The sequence below is a fragment of the Cannabis sativa genome, chromosome X (genome assembly GCF_029168945.1).
Source record: "Cannabis sativa cultivar Pink pepper isolate KNU-18-1 chromosome X, ASM2916894v1, whole genome shotgun sequence".
NCBI lineage: Eukaryota > Viridiplantae > Streptophyta > Magnoliopsida > Rosales > Cannabaceae > Cannabis > Cannabis sativa.
Window position 1 is genome coordinate 17344578 of NC_083610.1, and position 22484 is coordinate 17367061.

Here is a 22484-nt window from a genome sequence, read left to right on the forward strand (position 1 = left end):
CCCATATTTTTCTCTGATATTTTTCTAATCTTATTTTATTTTAAATCTGCAAAAATAAAAGATAACAAGCGTAAAAATACTCCAAACACGATTAAAACTCAATTAAAAATATACTAAACTTAATCTAAAATTAATACTAAAAATAACCTAACATTCACCCCTAGGCCGATCTCAAAAAATTGAACTGGAGTTCCCAAACTATCCAACTAAGTATAATCCAAAAAAAATACATGAATACTATAGTAAAATGTTTATCTTGGTGTATTTTCGTTATTTTTCAAATTTCTAACGGTGAATTTGTTCATATTAAATTATAAAGAGACATGTAGATAAAGTTACGTACGTGGAAACACTGTTTTGATTTTTAGTGTTTCATAACAGTTGCATAAACATTTTGCTAACAATTATTTCGTTTTATTAAAACTTTCATTTGATGCAACCATCAGCCAACCACCCAGTAACCACACTGAAACTATCGTTTGATTGATAACCTTCCTATGATGCAAACACCGCGCAATCACGCAGCAACCACTCTACAACTATCGTATGATTGTGTAAGTGATAGTCTACGAGATATTTTGATAATTAAAATTACATAAAACATAAAAGGTATAAATGTACCTTATGAAAGTATTTTTATATATAAAATATCAATTTTATTTTTTATGTAATAATTTTATTTTAAATTCCATTCATAATTAATTAAAAATTTAATTTGTTTTAATATAAATTTACAAAATGATTAACACAGCTCAAAGCACGAACCTTATAAAAAAGCGTATAAAAATAGGTTAATAAGTAAAATCTCTCAATTATGGCTTTCTTGTATATATACTACAATGCAGTAATAATAATAGAGATAAAAGAGAGGAGAGCAATGAAGATTACACTGAGAACCAAACAAAAAAGAAAACTATATATGTGACAGTCACACGATATCTATATAATAGTAGATTTGCCCTTATTCCTAAAGCTAAAAATATCAATTTATAATATTATTATTATGTTATAAAAATGATCTCTTTCTCCACTATACAGAGGTGGTGACTCAATTCCTCCAAGTCCCATCATCACAGGGAGAGCAACCCTCTTGAGCAATATCATCGATTTGAATTCCCGAGTCATAAACACCTCCTATCTTCCAATCAGAAGGGAGAACACTTTTGGCCCAAACCCATCTTCCGTCGTATCCCGAAGTCACCACCAGCCGGAGTTGGATTGCACCGGCAGGCACTCTACTTGTGTCCCACACTGCACCGTGGTTTCTACTCATGAAACCCCAATTAGCCGAACCAACCTGTTTGTGCGTGTCACATTACCAAAACTTTATTAAAAAACAAACAAAAATAATGTCTACATTTGAGATTGAGAGCAGTTATTGTAGTGTAATAACGTACCGATACCTGAGCGATATCAACGCCCACTATTTCAGTCTGACCCCCTTGATATAAGAACTTGATTGCTAAGTAGTGTGGCTTTTGGCTTGATTCTTCTACTCTCACAGCCAAATTTTTGTTCTTGTAAACACAAGGTACTCTGCTCCACATGGAAATAAAATATATGTTAATAATGATTTTGGACCGTTACTGCATTAATGAGTTATGTAGTGGTTGCAAGGAAACTATTTCCATAAAAAGGTTTCAAAAAAAAGTCAAACGGCAACTTTTGTTTGTGTTTATTTATTAAAGTAGAGATATTTAAAAGGCACAGAAATAAATATAGATGTTGTTTGTTTGTTTACTTACCTCTTGTATTCAACGTCTACAAGCCCAAGTTTCAAAATATCTTGGCCCATACCCTTGCGAGCCATGGCCGAGAAAGCTCTACTGCTAACAACAAAATCTGTTCTGTTATTAGGATTGAGATCAGTCACTGTTACTATAGTCCCTTCTTTGGTACAAAGAGCAGGGTTCTTGCATCTCATCTGTTCAAAATTAACATCTCTAAATTAGTACAAAACAAAATAAAAAGGAAGGAAAATTCAGATAGAGAGTAGTGAAATTCAGCTAAAAGGGACCTGAAAGCATGCGCCACAACCGGCACCATCTTTGTAAATTGAAGGAACTGCAGCCGCAACGTTTCCATTACTAAAGCCCAAGGCCAACGAACCATACCCACATGCCCCAGCTGCATTAAATCCACAAATTAAGACTTGCCCACTTCATTTTTCATAAAAAGATTGAGACTTGTAATCAGATGGTGACAAAGTAAAAGGAAATAAAAAGAATTATACTGGAGTGAGGTACTAATATTCTTACAAGAAAGTGCAGAAGCTTTGGAGAAATAGGCAACCTTTGATTGGTGCACGCAGCGATCACAGGCATTTGCAGAAGAGAGAATAAGAAAGAAGAGGAAGCAAAGCAACAAAGCCATTTTTTTTTTCCGTTGTTTTCTTTTTCCTTTGTTGTAAGTAAGAAAGTGATGTGAGAAAGAAGGAAATTTGATGCTGTTTATATAGGTAGTGGAAGGGAAGTAGTCTGGATTGAAAGGGACTATGGAGTACAGGTCAGCATTTTGAACGAAAAGCTATGACTTTTTTATTATATTGTTTCATGAGTGTGATTTTGGTCTAGATTTTATTTTTTTGAATCTATTTGTATTTTAAGTTTGAGAAGGAAAGAGACAAAGAGTAGCGGAAAACCGGAAACGCGGCCCAAAAGTGAAAAAAATTAAAATGGGGCCTATCTAACCGACTTCTTTGCCTATGCACATACAGCTGTGTGTTTGAGAACACAGAACATATCGATTTTTATTATGGTATGGACTATGGAGCATAAATAAAAGAAAGAAAGAAAGCTTTTTGTGCCTAGATGACTATCAAGTGACAAAATTTATTTACTTTTAGGAATGGAAAGGTATTAATTCGTCATTTTTTGTTTATTTCATTAATGACTATAATGTAATAAGTCGGTGATTCTTTATCTTTTGTATCGGTTTTGTTTTCCTTTTCACACTACCTTTTAATGATGTAACTCCATGATAATTCGGATCGACTGAGGCGTTATTTCATCAATAATTTGATTTATGAGTTGGTTTCTTTATTAATTTTCACTAGTGGTGGTTAAAGTTGATGTTTTTTCAGAACAATAATAAAGACAAGAGGGGTTTGTCTGTTTGTGCTTGCATGGCTGATTAGTGATTAGTGTGATTACGCGTATGGTCCCCTAAGAACAAGAAGAAGCTTGGGTAGTGAATAAAATGTTTGGTGAATATTATCATTGCTTCTTAATGAGTGGAAAGATAAGAACCAAGTCTACGCAAGACCCACTTGTCAAGCAAGAATATTGCCAAAAACTATTGTCACAGCTAAGTTGGATGAGAAAGAAACGAGAATGAAATTAAAAATAAAATAGCTGAACATAGTAATCCTACTAAAACCCCAGTACCCCACTTTAGTATATTGGCTTATATATACATATTATTTAATGACGGAGTAATAACTCTTTATCTTTTTGGCTAATGGGATGGTAATTGAGAGGTGGAAAGCAAGAATTAAATTATGTAAATTGCAAGTGTTTTGGTGTATGTAGCTGTGTATGGAGCTACCATATTGTGTTTTTTAAATAAGTAAATGGCTAAAACACGACACGTTAGAACCTAGATGAGCCAAATGTTTGTTCTTACTTCTTAGAAAGAATGAAAAAACGGGTTTCCTTTTAATTCCTTACTCTACTACTTTCCACCGCCCCCATCTAGTACTCAAAGAGTAATCCCCTTTTATATATATAAAAATAATCTAGAAAAAGAGGGGCAAATTCGCATCATTGATTCATCATTTGGATCCAATGGGTTCTTAGTGGGTTTATCACAAAGAATAAGCATAATTAATTTAAAGCTATTGGTGACAGATGTCTGAACATGGTAAAATCTTCAGGAGAGCACTAAAAATGGGATTAGAGCCGTTGGTTATTGGTAACTCCACTACTCAGGAAATTGATCTAGAAAAATACAATTAGTACAAAAACGGCATAAATCGTTTTATGATAGCATGATGTGTGTGTGTGGGATAACCCCCAATCCCAGACAAAGACAACAGATATTTTTGGGTTCTGTAGTTGGCCCATGTGAACCATATCTTTGACGCAACAAAATCGGTTCATGAATAATAAATAGTAATAAGGTTCCTTGTCTGTTCAATCTAATATTCTATTACATGCATCAAATATTTCTTTTGTCTCAAATTGTAAACATACGGAAGATAAGAATTTATTACACATGCATCGCATATATTTTCTTAGTATTTAACTCAAAATAACGTTGGCACAATAACAGTTTGTCTCCTCAGAAGTCAGAACAGCAAAAATAATACGCACAACAATTAACAAAAATGAATAAATATAAAATGTACACGATTTCATTTTGCAGTCAAGAAAATGTGATCCATTATCCAAATTGATAATGGATTTAACAACAAAGGGTGTAAGAACAGACTAGAAATTTTACAAAATGGAGCTGAGAATGATGGATTGGCTAGTTAAGATCTATTCTCTAGAACCAACACATGTGTCAATGAAGGGGGAAATGGAAGTGACATTCACAAGTTATATTCTATATCTTGTATGTGAAATAGTGAAGGTATAATTTACCATGTCGTTTACTCTTTTGTCAAAGCAACGTGTTTCGGACTCCATTCAAAAGCAAAGCATTTGAGTAAACTTCACAAGTTTGACAATCGACACCAATAATTTCATAAAGCACCGAAAAGATTTAGCTTGCCTTTTCAGATAGGATTGACACAAGCTCTGATCGAGCTTTCTCAAGTGCGCCAGCTAAATTCTCAGGTTTCCTTCCACCTGCCTGGGCAAAGTTAGGCCTGCCGCCCCCTCCCCCTCCACACAACTTAGCTATAGGCCCTATGAACTTCCCTGCAAGTACTCCCAGGTCCACAACCCCTGGAGTGAATGCAGCAACTAAACTGACCTTTCCTTCACCTGGACACGAGCCCAGTACTACAGCAGCTGGATCAGGTAATGTAGCAATCAGATGCTCAGCTGCACTTTTCAGTGCATCAGCATCAGTATCATCCATGGACTCCACAAGTACCCTGACAGAAATTTCGAGATGATGACACGATTTGTAACATAATTTCTTTTTAAACTCAGAGTATAGTTGTTTTAGAGAGTCTTTTCTGATGCAATGAACAAGGAAGCAATTTGGCTCAAACCAAAACCTTCTAGCTTCAACTAGTGTGCTTGAATGAGTCTGTTGTGAAAATGCAAATGCTACAATTTCAAGAATTGCTTCTTGGTTCATTAGGTGTGCAGAAGCTATCAAAAACGTGATATACAATCATATATTTATATATATATATTTATATATATATCTACAATAACACAAGGTCACAGAAATACCTGATCTCTTGCGAAGTTCCCACTGAAAATGCGTTGGTTGCTAAAATTGAGGCTTTAAATATTGCTGCTTTTTCACGTAAAGCAGAAACTTCATTTCTGGTTGTTCGCAACTCTTCAAGGAGATTTTCTACTCTGTTTGTAACATCTTCAGCTTTCACCTTCACAGAGGTTGAAAAAAATGCTGAGTATTTTGCTGTTTACTGGAGTTTGTAGAAACTATGAAAGAGAAAGAAAAAGAAAATACAACAAGGCATACTTTGAGAGTGGAGCATAGATTCTTCATATGATAATCCCTGGAATTTACATATTCAATGAAAGCATCACCTGCTACAGCTTCTATACGTCTAACTCCAGATGCAATGCCCTGTTCGGATATTATTTTGAATCCACGAATTTCAGCAGTGTTGCTGACGTGGGTTCCACCACAAAGTTCCATGGATACACCCGGAACTTCTACCACCCGTACCTACATTTACAAGAGATAAGAGGTAAGAATAGAATTAATCATTATATTTCCTTCATATGGAGTTTTTGTGTAGTAAAGTTGAGGATATTCAAACCTGCTCTCCATATTTTTCTCCAAACATGGCAATAGCCCCTGCACCTTTTGCATCAGCAAGAGGCATTACTTTAGTCTTAAGAAGCGTAGCATCCCCAATCCATCTATTAATCAATCCTTCAATTTCAATGAGCTCATCGTCGATAAGTGGCCGGTGGAAGTTAAAATCAAATCTGAGACGATCGAATGCCACCAATGAACCTGCTTGTGATGTTTCCTGACCTATAACTTTCTTCAATGCAGCTTGTAGCAAATGAGTAGCAGTGTGATGAACCTACAAAATAGTCAATTGTGTCCAGTTTGTGGGAATGGAGACCAAATGAGCCTAAAAAAATTTGTGTCGAAACTGACTAGCGACAATCATTTATTGCATTTACCTCATTTGAGCTCCAAAATTATCTTAAATGAACTGATAGAAGAATTTAAGTTAGCACACGTTACAAAAAGATCACATTTTAGACTTCGGTACTTAAGAATATTGGACAGTACCTTAGCCCGTTGCCTCAGATTGGCATCCACTGTTGCTTCCACTTCTTTACCAACCTCTACAATTCCTTCTTTGATAACACCCTTATGAACAAATATGCTGCCCAATGATTTTTGGACATCTTTGATCTCGATCACAGCCTTTTGTTGGTTTCCAGCTTCGGTAACATACAAGAAACCATTATCTCCAATTTGACCACCTGATTCAGCATAAAATGGAGTCCTGTTCAGCAAAACCTCAACTTCAGTACCTTCAGCAACCTGTATCACTGGTTTTCCATTCACCATAAGGCTTTCCACTACTGCTCGGGCAGAAAGGGATTCATATCCAAGAAACTCAGTATCAGGAACATTTTCTGTAAGATCTGCACTATTTTCAACCTCAAGCTTAACAGTATTGTGTGCAGCTTGAGATTGACGCCTTTGATTTTCCATTTCAACATTAAAGTCAGCCATATCAATGCTTACACCACGTTCTTCAGCCACTTCTGTGGTTATTTCCACTGGAAATCCATAAGTATCATACAAAAGAAATGCATTTTTACCAGACAAGCAAGGTGCTGTTTTGTTTTCTTTTGCACTTAACAAAGCATCAGCAAGCATTTGTTCAAGCAACTTCTCTCCTCTCTCTAATGTTTGAACAAATCGAAGCTCTTCTCTTTTCAACTCCCCAAGTATGCGCTGTGCTCTATTCTTTACATCTGGATCAACATTTGTGCTTAACTCTATTACTCTTTCTGCAATTTCTGGTAAAAACGCTCCCTCAAAGTTTCCCCTACCATCGCCGTCTATGCCTAGCAGCCTTCCAGTGCGAACAGCCCTTCTTATGAGCCGCCGAACTACATACCCTCTACCAATATTTGACGGGACAACCCCATCTGATATGAGATATACAACTGCACGCATATGATCACCTAATATCTGAGGTAAAATAAAAGCAAATATTCGTGATGTTCTTACAAAAGTGTTATATTTGTTGAAAGACAATATTGATAAATATAACAGTTTCTTTGATAATATCATACTTTAAGATTCATTTTTGTACGATCATCAGCAAGCTCATATGACACATTTGCCAGCTCCGATGCCCTCTTTATAATCGGATAGATCAAGTCAGTCTCATAATTGTTTGGGACCTGCATCAGAAAGATGAAGGACATAAATAGAATACTTTAAGAACTGAGAGATAACATCCTTTTTTTCTTCTTCTTTTGCCCAAATTGCATGTTCTTCTTTATTGGTGTTAATTCCTGTGAGCGTACAACTTTTATAGCATTGAATCAAGGGAAATTAAGAACCATTTTTGCAAAGTGGATAAACAATCAATACCTTTTGAAGGATGCGAGCCATGCGCTCTAGGCCAAGCCCAGTATCTATATTTTTCTGTTTTAAGGGTTCAAGGGAACCATCGTCTTTTTTGTTGTATTGCATAAACACCAGATTGTAGAACTCGATAAACCTTGTATCATCTCCAAGATCCTAAATTTAATTTCATTGACAATTAAAAGAACTAAAGTAGAAAAACTTCAATAGACAACCAAAGCAGCCCACATCTCCCTCGAACACATTTTATTTAACACTTACAGCATTTTCATATCCTCTCTCAGGATGGAAATCATAGTAGAGCTCTGAGCAGGGACCACATGGACCAGTTACTCCGCTGGACCAAAAGTTGTCTTCTTCACCCATCCTCTTTATACGCTCAACAGGTACACCCACCTGAAGCAAAAATAACAGTTAAAAACTTGAATTAATACCACAAAGCAAGTCTCCCGTGTCGTAAGAAAATTAACCACTCAGTGCTGATTCTGTCAACACTATTCATCCTTTTCTACTAACGCGATACGATCCATCAGAAATAACTTGAATTACCAATGCTATTCAAGACTAAAACCCATGACAAAAGAATATTATTATTTGGTAAAGACAACAAAGTACTCTCTGCTACCACCCAATACTAAATGAAGAGAAAGAGAAAAGCATTTTTTTCAGAAGACTTTAAAAACAGGGTCTAAGATACTATTATGTGCATGGATCCTAGTCAAAGGACACGCATTTGTAGCAAAATGAAACAAAAATGAAAAGCAAGGTGTAAAACTTAGAAGATAAATATAGAAAATTTGCCAGCCTAACCTCGTCATGCCAGATTTGAAAAGCTTCATCATCATCTTCATAAACACTCACCCAAACTCTGTCAACTGGCAACCCAAATCTGCATGTAACAACACATAGAAATTTGTTTTTATGCATTATCTAGAAATTAGAAAATAAATCAATAAACAAGGAAATTCATGGCTAGGGAATTGTTCAAAGAAATGTAAAATATTTGAATATAACATTAGCAAATTTATGCTTTTAGAAAGAAACTGCTCATATTCTCATCTTACTATGCATCAGTTCAACATAAAATGAGATAGTGAGTGAAGAAACGGTAATATCTATATCTATAGCAAAAAAGATTCATTAGTAATGTAATAGTTCTCGCATACTCTACAGTTGATAGTTCCCATGCCCATCTAATTGCTTCCTTCTTGAAGTAATCCCCAAAACTGAAGTTTCCAAGCATCTCAAAAAAAGTATGATGTCGAGCTGTTCGTCCTACATTTTCCACATCATTTGTGCGTAAGCACCTTTGCGCAGTTGTAGCACAAGGCACTTGTCTAGGAACCTGATTATGCAAGAATCATCAGTAAAAAGTAGAAATGATCTAAGGAAAGCAGCACACAACGATGGTATGTTTCACTGAGAAGAAAGTGAATTTTTCAAAATTATCCTATGTCAAACTTTTCAAGAATCAACATCTATATCACTATCACTATATGATGGTCTTGTTAAAATCCAACATTAATTAGTTACGGGTTTGGTTGGTGATTTACTACTTGTGAACCCTCCTCTTATGGCTAGTCTTTTGAGAGTGAACTCTTTACCATTCAAAATTAACTTGGCCAACTAAGAGTTGGAAATTCGCATATACTTACATACACACAGCTACACAGAAGCTAAGCTATGAAGATTATTCATGAAAAATAACAAAAGAAAAATGGAAAATGAGAATAGTATCATAATCTAGAAAATGGTATTTACAATCTAGCTTAGTAGCTACAGAATGCAAAGAAAGTTTATATGCATACATGGTGTTCATCTTTTATTCATAAAACGGTTTCTACCATCTTGAATGTTGAGATATTCATTGTGGTTATGATACCTTCCCCAAAAATATAGGCTTAAATTGAAGCATCCCCGCAATTGTCAACAGAACCGTCGGATCATCTGGTACAAGAGAGGCGCTTGGAAGCACCTTGTGACCTCGAGAAGCATAAAAATCAAGAAACCGGCGGCGAATGGAATCTCCACTTACAAGGGGATCAATAGACTTATCCTCCGTCGATTGTTCTGTCACGGGCTGTACAGATGCTGAAGATTGAAGCAGTAAGAACATTATCTTACAAAAATATAACCATAAAAAGTAACATATAATGAAGCTCTTCAAGAAAGACATCGTACACAATTAGCTACAGCAACCTGATGATGTGCTTCTTCTGCTAAACTGCATGTCCCATCCTTCTTTCAACGCATGAGGTCCGTTAGGAAATATATTCGGACTAAACAACTGTATACTTCTTGTAATGATGCCTGCATAATTCCAAAATCTACTTTTTAAGAACAAATCCAGTACACCCCATTTCCCCACACACCTACCCCCAATAAAATTATCCAGATAGAAGATACCATAAACAACATAGTGAAGACAATATAGAAATTTGAAGATGCAAAAGCAAAATTACTCTTAAAAGCAAGCCATTTTTTTCTAGAGATTGTTATTAACTTTTTAATACATTATACATATGAAGAACATTCTTATTCAAGGGTGATATTCTCTCAGCTTTAATGGTTGCTAAGATATAACGGAATTTGGTTGAATAGGAACAAGTGTATCCATGATAGATGCTCTTATAATGTTTTGCACATGGATAGTCTTATACAAAGAGATGTTAAACTTAGAAAGTGGAGCCTTAGGAAGAAGAGGCTCTCAAGTTTTGATCAGGGTCTTATGCATTCATTGAAGAGCCTGTAAAGGTTGGCTGTAATTGGTAGCTGCTAGTGCAGCTTTGTATGGGTTTAGTTTGTTTGAAACGAAAGCTTTTCTTTTTTTCCAAAAAAAAAGCAAGTACTTAAATGGGAGTCACTTTCTTATTCTTTTACTTGTCAGAGGAAATATAGAACACACACTATCCAAGTATCCATTCAAAATGAAATCAAGTCCTGTCAAAACCCATTCCTACATTAGATACACTGAATTCAATTTGAACAGTAAGAGAAGTCTTTATCTTAAAATCAGTGAAATGGGTTCCACCAAAAACAAATTTAACATGATATGCTAAATTGGTTTACTACTTTATACCGCAAAGAACACACAAAAATCATCAAAACGAGCAATAATTATATGAAATTGACAATAAGTTAACATCGGGCTCTTCTCTTGTAAACCAAATTATGTTCAGAGATAAGTTATTTACAAAATTAAGACTAAAACTATATAGAAAAAGGAGGAGAAAGGTGTACCAGCTGAGAGCAGAGAGGTGGGATGAGAGTGAAGAAGAGGAGATTGTGCTTTGGGAAATAAGACTGGTGAAGTGGAAAATGGTAGGAGAGTGTTACGGGTATGAATTCTGTTGAGAGAGTGTGGGAGCTTGAAGCTGCCCATGGCCGTGGGTGGTGGAAGTGAATTGAGAATAAAGGAAATTTCAAATGGGCGCCTATATACGTTGGTTTCTTAGGAGAGGATAAGGCTTTGTGAGAGGTCCATGCCACACATTCTCAGTGTTAAGGCCATTCAACTCATTTGGGCCTCTTCTAGTTTTCTTCCCTAGGGGTTTATTACCAATTTTGTATAAATCCATAAAGTTTCAATAGTTTCAATATGTTTATATTTATTAAATATGTTTGTATTTATTTTATTTGTAGATTCATTATTAAACGATTGTAATTAATTTAAAAATTAAATAAAATATAATTAATAAATTATTTGTAACTTAATACTAATCTAATTTTATTTATTTTTTTATAAATAAAAAATATTTATAAATATTAGTTGCGAAAAATATCTTATTAAATATTTTAATTAAAAAATTAATTTATTTTAAGTATATAATTAATTATAATTATTTTGATTTTAAAAATAAAATTTTACCTATTAGTAATCTGCTATAACAAGTTATAAAAAATATAACGATTATAGTTACATTTTTAATGTAATCATTGAATAGTCACTCATAAATATATATAGAACACTTTTCAATGAGTATTACCTATGAATGGTTACTAAATAAATTTAACTATAAATATTGCTTTTAAAAATATTAAACTATCAAATTTTGATCTAATGACGAATAATGAAAGAGAAATTTAAATTTTTATACTTAATTTAACTATTTAATTAAAAAAATATCAAAAGATATCTCTTGTTACACTATATCAAATATATTTTTGATATAGTGTAAAAATAAGTATTTTTTGATATTTTTTTTAATTAAGTAGCTAAATTATGCATAAAATTAAAATTTCTCTTTTATTATTCGCTATTGGACAAAAATCTAATAATTTAATATTTTTAAAATTAATATTTACAGTTAAATTTGTTTAGTACCCATTCAGAAGTATTCCATATAAGTTAATATATATTACAGTAAACATAAACGAAACAGTATGAACGAATCCTCGTTCTCCTTCTTTTAACAAAATCTTTTTCTCTTATATCCATTTTCTTCGATTTTCAACCCGAAATCTAGTGATCTAAGCTCCGGTAGTAGCAGGATAGCAAATCCTTGAAAAGAAAAAACTTAAGGTATGGTTTAATTTCTTTTTAAGTTTAAAATAATTAGTTTCGTATAGGAATTTTGTGAATTAGAATAGTTATGAAGGTTCTGACCTTATAGGATTATTCTCGGGTAGTCATGGGACTAGTTCTGATGTTTACTTGTTGAATTTGAGGTGATTTTTAATTAGAAATCGAGTTTGGAACTTTTTAAAGCATAGTCCAAACGTTCATTTAAAGGCTCGATTTTTATTTCTATTACGTAAGGATGGTACTATTTGTGGTATATATACGCCCTGTGAAGTTTGGAGTGATTTGGATAAGTTTTGGTAGTGTTTCGGTGAATGCAAAAATCAGAATTTTCGAGTTTTATATTTTTTAAAAATTCCTAAGAGATCAGAAATCATATTTTTGTTCGTTTTGGACATTCTATATATACCATTTCGAAGCTTGCGATGAGCTCTACAATAACGTGTATGTTTTAGAGCCAAAATATAAATTTGTTTTAGTGTATTTATACCGCGGGATTTGGTAGAAAATCCTAGATTGTCTTATGTGAATATTAAGCAGTGTTTTAGGATAAACACTTATTGATTTATCATTGTTGTGGCATAGGGCCGAGATCATCGGGGATAGTTCTCCACTTGGATTGGCCGAAATGTATGAACCTAGATTAAAGGTAAGAAAAGTATATTGTACTTCATAGTACGTTGTATGTAATACTATTAGTATTGTTATGAATTGATTAATATTGAGATATAGTTAATATTGTTATATAATGAAAAGATTGATTGGTTGAGTATCGATAATGTGATGATATTATGCATGTGATATATGAGCCCACCGAATTAGGTGATGCGATTTTCTTGGAGACGTACTAGGCGTAAGTAGGGGCGTCAGTGATATATAATGAGTACCGAGCGTAAGTACGGGCTCACCTGATTAAGTGATGCGATTACTTTTGGCGATGTGTAGATACAAAGTCTGTGATATGAAAAATTACCAGGTTATGTGTTAGGCTAAAATTAGTCTAAATTTCGGGTCGTATTTTCGGTTAGTTTTCACTCTTTGTTTCAAGTTTTAGGGCTATTTTACGCTTGATTCTTTTGCTTCAGGTCCCCGGGTGTTTAAAGAAAGTATTTACAAGAATTGAGGACAAGTGGTGAAAGAATTGAGAAGAAAAACCAAAAAAATATGTTGTTGCCAAATCCCATCGCGACGGACAATATCCCCGTCGCGACGGGGATTGGCAGAGAGGATCTCGAAACGTTCTGTCTAATCTGCCCGTCGCGATGGGGACCCAGTGACGGGATTTTTGGACAGTTTCGTATTTTCACGAATTTTAAAGATGAGACTTGGTTTAAATAGAGGGAGTTCGTGAAAATTAGGGTTCATTCAGATTTGGAGCCCTAGAAAAAAAGGAGGAGGCTAGAAGAGCGGCTAGTGGCGACCCGGATCAATTGCTTCAACCTGTTCTTTCTCTTCTCTTTAATTTTTCTATGCTATTTTCTGTTTCAATTTTAATTATGGATTTGATGATGGATGTTATGAACTAAACTCCTATTTAGGGAGAAGATGATTGTTGATTGACTTTGTCTTTAGTTAATGATAATTGTTATTTCTCCTTTCTTGATTGTGAAATTTATCCATATTTGTGTTAATTCCATGTTTAAGCTTGATCACGTTTTACATGTTCTATGATCTCAATTCAAAATCTGAAAAGTGAGAATTGAGAATGCTAAAATTGGATAAACTAGGTTTTGATGTGAAACGAAAGTATTTACATAGCCTTTGTGACAATTAGATTATTGCGTAATGCTGATTATATGTTAGTCTAATTCAGAGATGATTAGATAACATGTAATTTAGGACCTAAAAGATCTGAAAAGAGTTAGGTTAATTTTATAATCTGTCATTCACATTGAGAAAGAGAGTAGTAATTAGCATTAACAATTGGGTAATTAAATCAACATGATTTTTTCCCCTAATTTCTCATCCTTAATTAAACAACTTTACTGCTTTCTTTAATTTTCTTGATTATCTTTATTTCAAACTTTATTAAAATTATTTTTATTTGCCAAATAGAGTCATAAATCTAGTTTAGTGGTATTCAGTTCAATTCCCTGTGGTTCGACCTCACCTGTGTGAGCTTACTACTTGATTATGTACACTTGCGTATTGTTTATATTTTTCGTAACATTATGGCATAAAGTGAAACCGTTGTAGGGTTTCCTCCTGGCGACGTGTAGATACGGGCGTCAGTGACATATGATAAGTACCGGGCGTAGGTATGAGTTCGTTTGATTAGGCGATGCAATATATTGGTGCCAAGTTATGGCACAGGCTCACCTGATTAGGTGATGCAATTGCATGATATATGGGTGCCAGGCTATGGCACGGACTTGCCTAATTAAGCAATGCAATACATGATTATCCTATTTAAGCATCGACTTGCCTGATTAGGCAACATGATGTTATGAAGATGGTTACTTTATGAGGTAACATATATATATAATTTATATGAATAAATGAATATAAATTCTATTATTGGTATAATAATTTCGTATTACCAAATATCTGTATACTGATGTTTATTCGTGGCAGATGCTAGTAGTAATTTGGATTTCATCTTATGAACAATGTGTGATGGTTTGATTCTTATTGTGCATAAATGACAATATTCGAATAATAAACTATATGATTATTATTATTACTTTTCTTGCTGAGTCCTTGTGACTCACGGGTGCTATGTGGTGCAGGTAAAGGCAAATAAAAGCTAGATTAACCATGAGGTGACAGTCTTCTCCAACAATGTACATATTGACTTCACCGGCCTGCGCGCCGAGTTGTCAGGAGTTGTTTTGGGCTGACTGTATCTACTGTGTACTTTGATTTTGTATTTAAATTGTTGTCGTATATATTTCTTTAGCAAAACTTTATATAACAGGGATCCCCAGAACACACTTTTTATGCTGTTATAATGTCCGTTTTTAGTGTGTTATTTTGGTCAAGTTTTTAATATTATCACGGTTTTTAATAATTAATTAATCTATTAGTATTAAACTAGTTTATAAAATCATACACATGACGTCCCTATAGATTAGGGCGTTACACATATTTTTAGGCTTTTGTAAATCACTAATGACTTTTAAGCAATCCGACTCTACAACAACACATGTCCACCCATTAGCTTTGCTCCAGCTTAAAGCTTCCTTGACTCCAACAGTTTCGACAACATGAGGCTGCAAAATACCACCCTTAGTTAAAGTTTTAGCTTGCAACACCATTCCAGCAGCAGTCCGAGCAACCAAACCCACGCCATATCGTCCCTGACTAGTGAAAAGCGCACCATCAACATTAACTTTAATAGTAGAGAATTTTGGGGGGTCCAATGCTCAAGATTTATCCCATTCGAATCATTGGTATCAGTAGCAGTGACATTGTTTTTTTGAGCATTAAACTAGTCAACATAGTTTAGTTTTTCCACTATTAAAACTTCACTAACATCAGGTTGTTTGGAGTTCCAAACCAGATCATTTCTATGCCTTCAAATTGACCAACATATCATAGCAGCCTCCAAGCATTCTGCTACGTTCCAAGATGCCAATCCCACCTCAAACCAGCTTGTAAAGATCATTGCATCACCTGCTACAACTGGAACTTGGGCCCTGCTCCAGTAGTTTTGAGCAAAATTACACCGAACCAGAACATGTAAAGCAGTCTCAGGAGTTGCAAGGCAGAAGAGGCAGTTAGGATCAATTGGCACATGCTTTGTTGAAAGTTGAAATCTTGTTGGAAGACTGTTGTGGATACTCTCCACAAGAAATTTTGCACTTTGGGAGGGAGCTTCAGTTGCCATAACTGGCACCAAAAACCAGAATTATCTGGTGTGTTACTGCTGGCTTTAATTGTTTGTAGCAGTGCATACCCACTCTTGACCGTGAACATTCCTGAATCATCTTTCAACCAGTACCAAGTATCTCTGCCAGTGCATAAACTCAGAGGAGTTTTCCACACCATTGCATGATCCCTCTCGCGTAACACATCAGAAATGATATCCTCGTCCCATTCCTCGTCGATCTTCATCAACGAATTAACATTCTTCCCAACAAGAGCTGGATGAGAAGATTCAATATAAGGATTCAATTCATCTGGTAACCAAGGATTTGACAAAATATTAGTGTTAGAACCATTACCAACTAGTCTTCTAGCACCTGCCCGAACTAACTCTTGGGCCTCAAGAACACTTCTCCAAATGTAACTCGGGTTACAACCCAAAGTAGCAGAGAGAAATGAACCTGAAGAGAAATATCTTGCTTAAAACTTTTCCCCATCAAGCTATCCCCACAAGTAAGGAATCTCCAGCCTTGCTTGGCTAGAAGAGCTAAATTGAAGTCCCTCAAGTCTCAAACTCCCATTCAACCATTGTTGTTATGAACTGTGAGTTTTTCCCATCTCATCTAGTGTATTCCTTTATTAGTAGTTGACATCCACCAAAATTTTCTTTTAGATCTCTCAATGTCCTTGACAAATACCAACTGGCATGAGAAAAACATTCATTGTGTAGGTCGGGAGAGCTTAAACAACTGACTTGATAAGAACTTCCTTACCTGCACGAGAAAAAAAATTTATTATCCCAAGATTGAATCCGATTCTGCACTTTATCCTTCAAGTAGCCAAAAACCACATTTTTGTTCCTTCCAACAGTACTCGGGAGTCCCAAATATTTACTATGTTCAGTCGCTTCATGGATACCCAACCTAGCATAGATGAACTGTCTCATGGAACTGGAGGTATTCGTACTGAAAAAAAACAGATGACTTATCAAAATTCACTTGTTGTCCCGTAGTTGTAGCAAACAAACTCAGCAACTGAAGAATACGAGTAACCTCTCCATCAGTAGCCTTACAACATAGGAAACGGTCACCTCAAAAAGCATATGAGATACACTAGGAGCTCCATTTGCCACTTTGCACCCATGTATCGATTTTTTCTCCTCAAACCTTCGAATAACAATAGATAAAGCTTCAGCACACACAAGAAAGAGATAAGGAGAAATAGGTTTGCCTTGTCTAAGCCCTCTATTTGATTAAATGATAGTAGTAACCTAATACCAATAAATAAACAAATATAAAAGCATACATATTATTAAATAAGATATTGAATAGGGTGAATACTAATTATGAAAGAATTTATGTTTTGATACTAGAATAAGAAAAATAATATTACTTCAAACACTGAAAAATTCGGGGATAATTACTCAGATTGAACACCTCTTCGTTTTCTTATAACAAAATATTCAACTTTTAAAGAAAATCCTTAAAGATTAAAAAATAAAGGGATAATTGCGGCAAAAGTCCCCAAAAACTTGAGGTTGATGCCGATTAGTCCTCAACCTCAAAAATTGGCGGTGAAAATACCTAAGGTCCCAATTTTTGTTTGTCCGTTGGTCCTTTTTCTAACGGATCCGTTAAATCCAAATAAAGTGCCACGTGTCAATTTTTTATTGGTCCAAATAATAATTTTAATTAAAAAAATTTAAAATAAAATAAAAAACTAAAAAATATATTTTAAAATTATAAATTTATTTTATTTTATTATATATATTATCAGGGGATCTATTTTGTGCATCTAACCCTAAATTTAAATCTAAAATGAACATTCAAATTACTATGTTATTTGTATTTCATTTTTTTCATACTACAAAATTTGTTTTAAGAAGTAATTATGCAGCTTGGACATGAAACTACATACTTCCACCAGGCTTGTTTACAAACATCCGAGCCTTAGCAGCAACTACTTCTGCTATACCAGCATGCATCAAAAAATCAAAACAAAATATCATGAACAAAAGCTTTATCATAGCTGTCTTCTTCTCCAATAAATACATTATGGAAAAAAAATCCATCACCATGTGAAACTCTCTCTGCCGCTCTCTCTCTGTGCCTTCAAAAAAAAAAAAACAACCCATCACCATGTTCATCAAAGCTTGAGCAGAGATGCGAAGGAGAGAACTTCGTGAGAGAGAGAGGAAACAACCAGATCTAGGCCCATGAACGTCAAGATCCAGGAGAGAGAAGCGGATCGAGGCTCGAGGTCCTGCCTTCAGGAGGTTTCAAAGTGTGAGGGGGTCGTTCATCGGCTTGGGCGTTCGACGACTCTCTCGACCAGATCTGAGGGAGTTTGACGTCGGAGTAGGCCCGTTTCAAGTGAACAGATACCAGATCTGAGGAGGAGAAGAAAAAAAATAAACTGATTCAGAAGTGATTGAAGAAAAAAATTGTTTTTAAGTTTATTAATTTTTATTCAATCAGTTTAATAACTAGATTGATTTTTTTTATTGATTTTAAGTGCCTCTGCAAAAACAATATGGTAGAAGAAGGAGAAGAGACGGTGAGGGAGAGAGAGAAAGATTTAGAATTTTTTGTTTTTGTTTTATTTAATCAATCAGATTTTTTTATTAAAATAATTTTTTATTTTAAATAATTATATGCATGTTTTATAATTTTTAATTATAATTATATGTGTACCAATGAACTCTCAACACGTGGTTTTTTTGTCAGCATTTAACAGTGCTGTTAAATTGGGTATGAACGGACAAATAAAAATTGGGACCTTAGGTATTTTCACCGCCAATTTTTGAGGTTGAGGACTAATCGCATCAACCTCAAGTTTTTGAGGACTTTTGCCGCAATTATCCCAAAAATAAATAAAGATGATTGAGATGAACACCCATTTCTTTTATTTTAAACAAAAGAGTCAGCTTCAAACAAAATTCTTTAACAAAAATAAACAAAAAATTCAACTTTTAAATAAAATTCTTGCCAAAAAAAACAAAAAAAAATCTAATAAGAGTTAATCGTAAAAATGAAACTGAAAAATAAAATAAAAAAGGAAATAAAGTAAATACTAAATGAAACAATAGTATAAAACAGTTATTAAAGTAATAAAATTAATTAATATAAAAATATGAGTGCATTAAAATTTATATAGTATATTAAATTTTCCAATTATATTCCTATTATAAATAGAATAGTATATGTTAATTTGAGTAACTACCTTTTAAAAAATAAAGATAATATCTTAGAATAAAGACACGGTATACACAACCGCCTCTCCTATAAATAAATACCGTACCATAGTGCAGCACATAACTTTTACACTTTATACTTTTATAGTACTCTCAGCCCCCAAATAATAAGTCTTTCACAATTACAAATTAATCTTTTTAATTTGAGTTCTAAAACACATTAATTATTAACTAATCGCTAAAATGATGACTCCAAAATGGCTTGTTTCCATGACTAAGAATTTCACTGCAAAGAAGAAAAAAAACATAACGACGGCAGCATCAGCAGCAGCAGCAGCAGCAGCAGCGAAGGAAGAGCACGTTGTCGTTTACAGCAGAGACGAGAAGCGTTTTGAGTTGGCTTTGAAATATATGGGAAGTATAGTGATATTGGAACTGGTGAGAATGTCAGCAGAGATGGATGGTAGTGCAGTGGGTGGTAATAATGGTATTAGTTGTATTAGGTTGCCTTGTGAGAGTTCGGCTTTGGAGTATGTTATTTCTTTCTTTGATAAGCATGATGGACATGTTGATGAAGATACACAGAAGGCTCTTCTATCTATTTTCACCTCAAATATTGATCACACTGTAAATACATCATCATCAATCACCGCCTCTTAATTCATTTGCTTGGAGTTTGGAATCGGTTCTATTATTATAAGAATACAATATATAATATTTATGTTCTGGTGTTTGTAGTTGTACTCATAAAGTTATTCAAATTGACCGCACAATATTCAATCTTGAGTTAAGATGTATTTCAGATAAATATATAATGTTTTTTCATTCATTCTTTTTGAAGTAAATTAAATAATGATTTTTTTTTTTATTTAAATATTTCTTATTTTTATTGATGACTTCTTGATTACTAATAATTAATTTTAATTTTTCTAACTAAAAAAGATCCTGATATACTTTTTCTGTTTCAAAGTATAAATAACAAGAACAACAATGGATGCAATTTAAAAAAAAAAACAGTTTTTGCAAGGGACACCTTTCTTGACGCCTTTTTGTGCCGGCACATGTCACGAAATACGCCTTGAAAAAACTACTTGCGCTTGCCAAGTTTTGGCACAACTACTTGAAATAAACGCCTTCTTGTGCCGGCACAACCGCACAAGCAGTTTTTTCAAAGCACATTTGGTGACATGTGCTGAAGAAAAGTGACTTGCAAATTGGAAAAAATTGAAGTTTTTGTTCATGAAATGCTTAAATTTTGGTAGGCATTTTTGGTAGTGCATCTTGCAAAATGAGCAAGAAAAGTTTATAATTTCTTAAATTTTATAAATATCAAAATTATTTTGAAGTTTACTTTTTTATGACATAAAAATAATTAAAATAAGTATAGAAACAAAAACAATTAATGATTAAAATATGAGAAAACATATATAAATAACAACTAGAGGGCTCTCTACTAGCATAACTCAAGCACCTAGAAGGAGAAGAAGAGAAGAATGTGAGGGATATAACAGAAGATGAACTTGAAGAAATCCTACTTGATCCTTCAGAACCAGAAAAGACAGTTTTGCTAAGAGCCTGACTGGATGAACAAGAAAGTGAAGAAATAATGAGCTTTCTCAGGGGAAGAAGGAAGACCTTTGCTTGGGAACCGAAAAACATGCCAGGGATTAGACCAGAAGTGATGACACATTAATTGAATATAGCAACCAAGGGGTTCAAGACTTCAAGTCACTCTTGTAAAATTTAATTCGTATTTACTATGCAAAGATTCAAACTGAAAGATATCTTTGGTGCCGTTTGGTAAAAATTATGTTTTCTAATTTCTTAATCACAAAAATAAAGTAGAATTTTTGTTTTTAAAATTTTGTTTTTGAAAAAAGAAAATACGTTCTATAACCACTTTTGTTTTTAATTTTAAAAATAGAAAACAAAAGTGTGTTCTGTAAAGTTTATTTTTATTTTATTTAAGTCGGATCTGGTGCTAGGTTCGGCACCAGGGCTAGGGCCGAGTTTGGATCTGAGTGGGAGTCTAAAACATTGATTAATTTTTTTTTTAAAAAAAAAATAATAAAAGTGATACTTTTTTGTTTTTAAAATTTTGATTTCAATTAAAAAATTGAAAAGTAAAAATAGTTTTATAGAACATGTTTTTGAAAAATATTTTCACATTTCTAATTTTAAAAACAGAAAACTGATTAATAAAGTGTTACCAAACGACACTTTTGTTTAACCATTGTCTTATATATAGTTTTTCTGATATTGCTTAAGAAAATATTTTTTTAAAATTTCAAGTGGGAGATTGTTGGAACTTTTGTTAAAATGTACAAAAAATATATGAGAAGTAAAGTGTGTGATAGTGCAAGGAGTCCCACATGAGATATGAATACTTTGTTATAAGTGTATAAGATGATGGCTAGTGATTTGGGTTTGGATCCTTAGAGTCACCTAGCTTTGTGCGTATGGGTGATGACTCACACACCAGACCGCCACACTGGTGAGAAGGTTGGTGTGGCTTCACTTTATTTTTTACAGATTTTTTTTAATAAAATAAATAGTTTTTATTTATTGTGTAATTAGTCTTATAACGTTTAATTAATTGAAGCAGTAAAAGCAACACTCAATGATCCACTTTTCAATGACAACTTTCTTAATAAAAGTTCTAGGTCTTTCTTTCCTCTTTTTAAAACATCTTGAATAATTCGATTTGAGCTATATTGAGAGAGTTATGACCAAAATACTATCGGTGAGGACTCACACACCAGTTGTTGGACTCAACCATTCAATAATGCTTAGTTGGATTTCTTGTTGCCCTTAGAGTCACCGAGCTTTGTGCGCATGGGTGATGACTCACACACCGGACCACCACACTGGTGAGCAGGTTGGTGTGGTGTCACTATATTTTTTACAGAAAAAATATTTAATAAAATAAATAGTTTTTATTTATTATGTAACTAATCTTATAACATTTAATTAATTGACGCAGTAAAAGCAACACTCAATGATCCACTTTTCAATGACAACTTTCTCAATAAAAGTTCTAGATCTTTCTTTCCTCTTTTTAAAACATCTTGAATAATCCAATTTGAGCTATATTGAGAGAGTTATGACCAAAATATTATTGGTGAAGACTCACACACTGGTTGTTGGACTCAACCAGTCAATAATGCTTAGTTGGATTTCTTGTTGCTCTTAGAGTCACCCAGCTTTGTGCGCATGGGTGATGACTCACACACCGGACCACCA

General features: G+C 33.9%; 3 protein-coding genes across 7 annotated transcripts; 1 reads left to right on the forward strand and 2 right to left on the reverse strand.

The window, feature by feature from the left end:
- Positions 1–787: 787 nt before the first annotated feature.
- On the reverse strand, positions 788–2562 carry LOC115702055 (expansin-like A1). Of its 2 annotated transcripts, none has more exons than XM_030629522.2 (5): positions 2259–2562; positions 2018–2127; positions 1746–1924; positions 1398–1536; positions 788–1297 (listed from the first exon to the last, which is right to left on the reverse strand). In XM_030629522.2, exons 1-5 carry the CDS (start codon positions 2371–2373, stop codon positions 1049–1051), a joined length of 792 nt encoding a protein of 263 aa, XP_030485382.1. In that variant the 5' UTR covers positions 2374–2562; the 3' UTR covers positions 788–1048. The 2 variants fall into 2 exon arrangements, with proteins under 2 accessions (XP_030485382.1, XP_030485441.1); XM_030629581.2 differs by having other exon boundaries at positions 1404–1536; positions 2259–2525.
- Positions 2563–4299: 1737 nt separating this feature from the next.
- LOC115701640 (alanine--tRNA ligase, chloroplastic/mitochondrial) lies at positions 4300–11247 on the reverse strand. 4 transcript variants are annotated; one of them, XM_030629418.2, is made up of 13 exons: positions 10960–11247; positions 9919–10029; positions 9602–9810; positions 8886–9064; positions 8530–8608; positions 7981–8115; positions 7726–7875; positions 7422–7532; positions 6400–7317; positions 5912–6184; positions 5608–5817; positions 5352–5509; positions 4300–5044 (listed from the first exon to the last, which is right to left on the reverse strand). In XM_030629418.2, exons 1-13 carry the CDS (start codon positions 11099–11101, stop codon positions 4708–4710), a joined length of 3012 nt encoding a protein of 1003 aa, XP_030485278.2. In that variant the 5' UTR covers positions 11102–11247; the 3' UTR covers positions 4300–4707. The 4 variants fall into 4 exon arrangements, with proteins under 4 accessions (XP_030485278.2, XP_030485295.2, XP_030485318.2 ...); XM_030629435.2 differs by lacking the exon at positions 10960–11247 and having other exon boundaries at positions 9602–9799; XM_030629458.2 differs by lacking the exon at positions 10960–11247 and having other exon boundaries at positions 9602–9799; positions 9901–10029.
- Positions 11248–19043: 7796 nt separating this feature from the next.
- Positions 19044–20070, forward strand: LOC115716598 (uncharacterized). Its single transcript, XM_030645430.2, has one exon. The coding sequence runs from the start codon at positions 19485–19487 to the stop codon at positions 19899–19901; it is 417 nt and encodes a 138-aa protein (XP_030501290.2). The 5' UTR covers positions 19044–19484; the 3' UTR covers positions 19902–20070.
- The last annotated feature ends 2414 nt before the right edge of the window (positions 20071–22484 follow it).

Bases quoted from the DNA above. Each gene is read 5' to 3' on its own strand.
- LOC115702055 (XM_030629522.2), bottom strand. From the start codon at position 2,373: ATGGCTTTGTTGCTTTGCTTCCTCTTCTTTCTTATTCTCTCTTCTGCA. The intron at 1,925-2,017 runs GTCCCTTTTAGC...AATTTTGAACAG, and splicing joins GTTGTGGCGCATGCTTTCAG to ATGAGATGCAAGAACCCTGC. The intron at 1,537-1,745 runs GTAAGTAAACAA...CATGTGGAGCAG, and splicing joins GTAGACGTTGAATACAAGAG to AGTACCTTGTGTTTACAAGA.
- LOC115716598 (XM_030645430.2), top strand. From the start codon at position 19,485: ATGATGACTCCAAAATGGCTTGTTTCCATGACTAAGAATTTCACTGCA.
- LOC115701640 (XM_030629418.2), bottom strand. From the start codon at position 11,101: ATGGGCAGCTTCAAGCTCCCACACTCTCTCAACAGAATTCATACCCGT. The intron at 7,876-7,980 runs GTAAGTGTTAAA...AATTAAATTTAG, and splicing joins AGAGAGGATATGAAAATGCT to GATCTTGGAGATGATACAAG. The intron at 6,185-6,399 runs GTACTGTCCAAT...ACTATTTTGTAG, and splicing joins ATCTGAGGCAACGGGCTAAG to GTTCATCACACTGCTACTCA.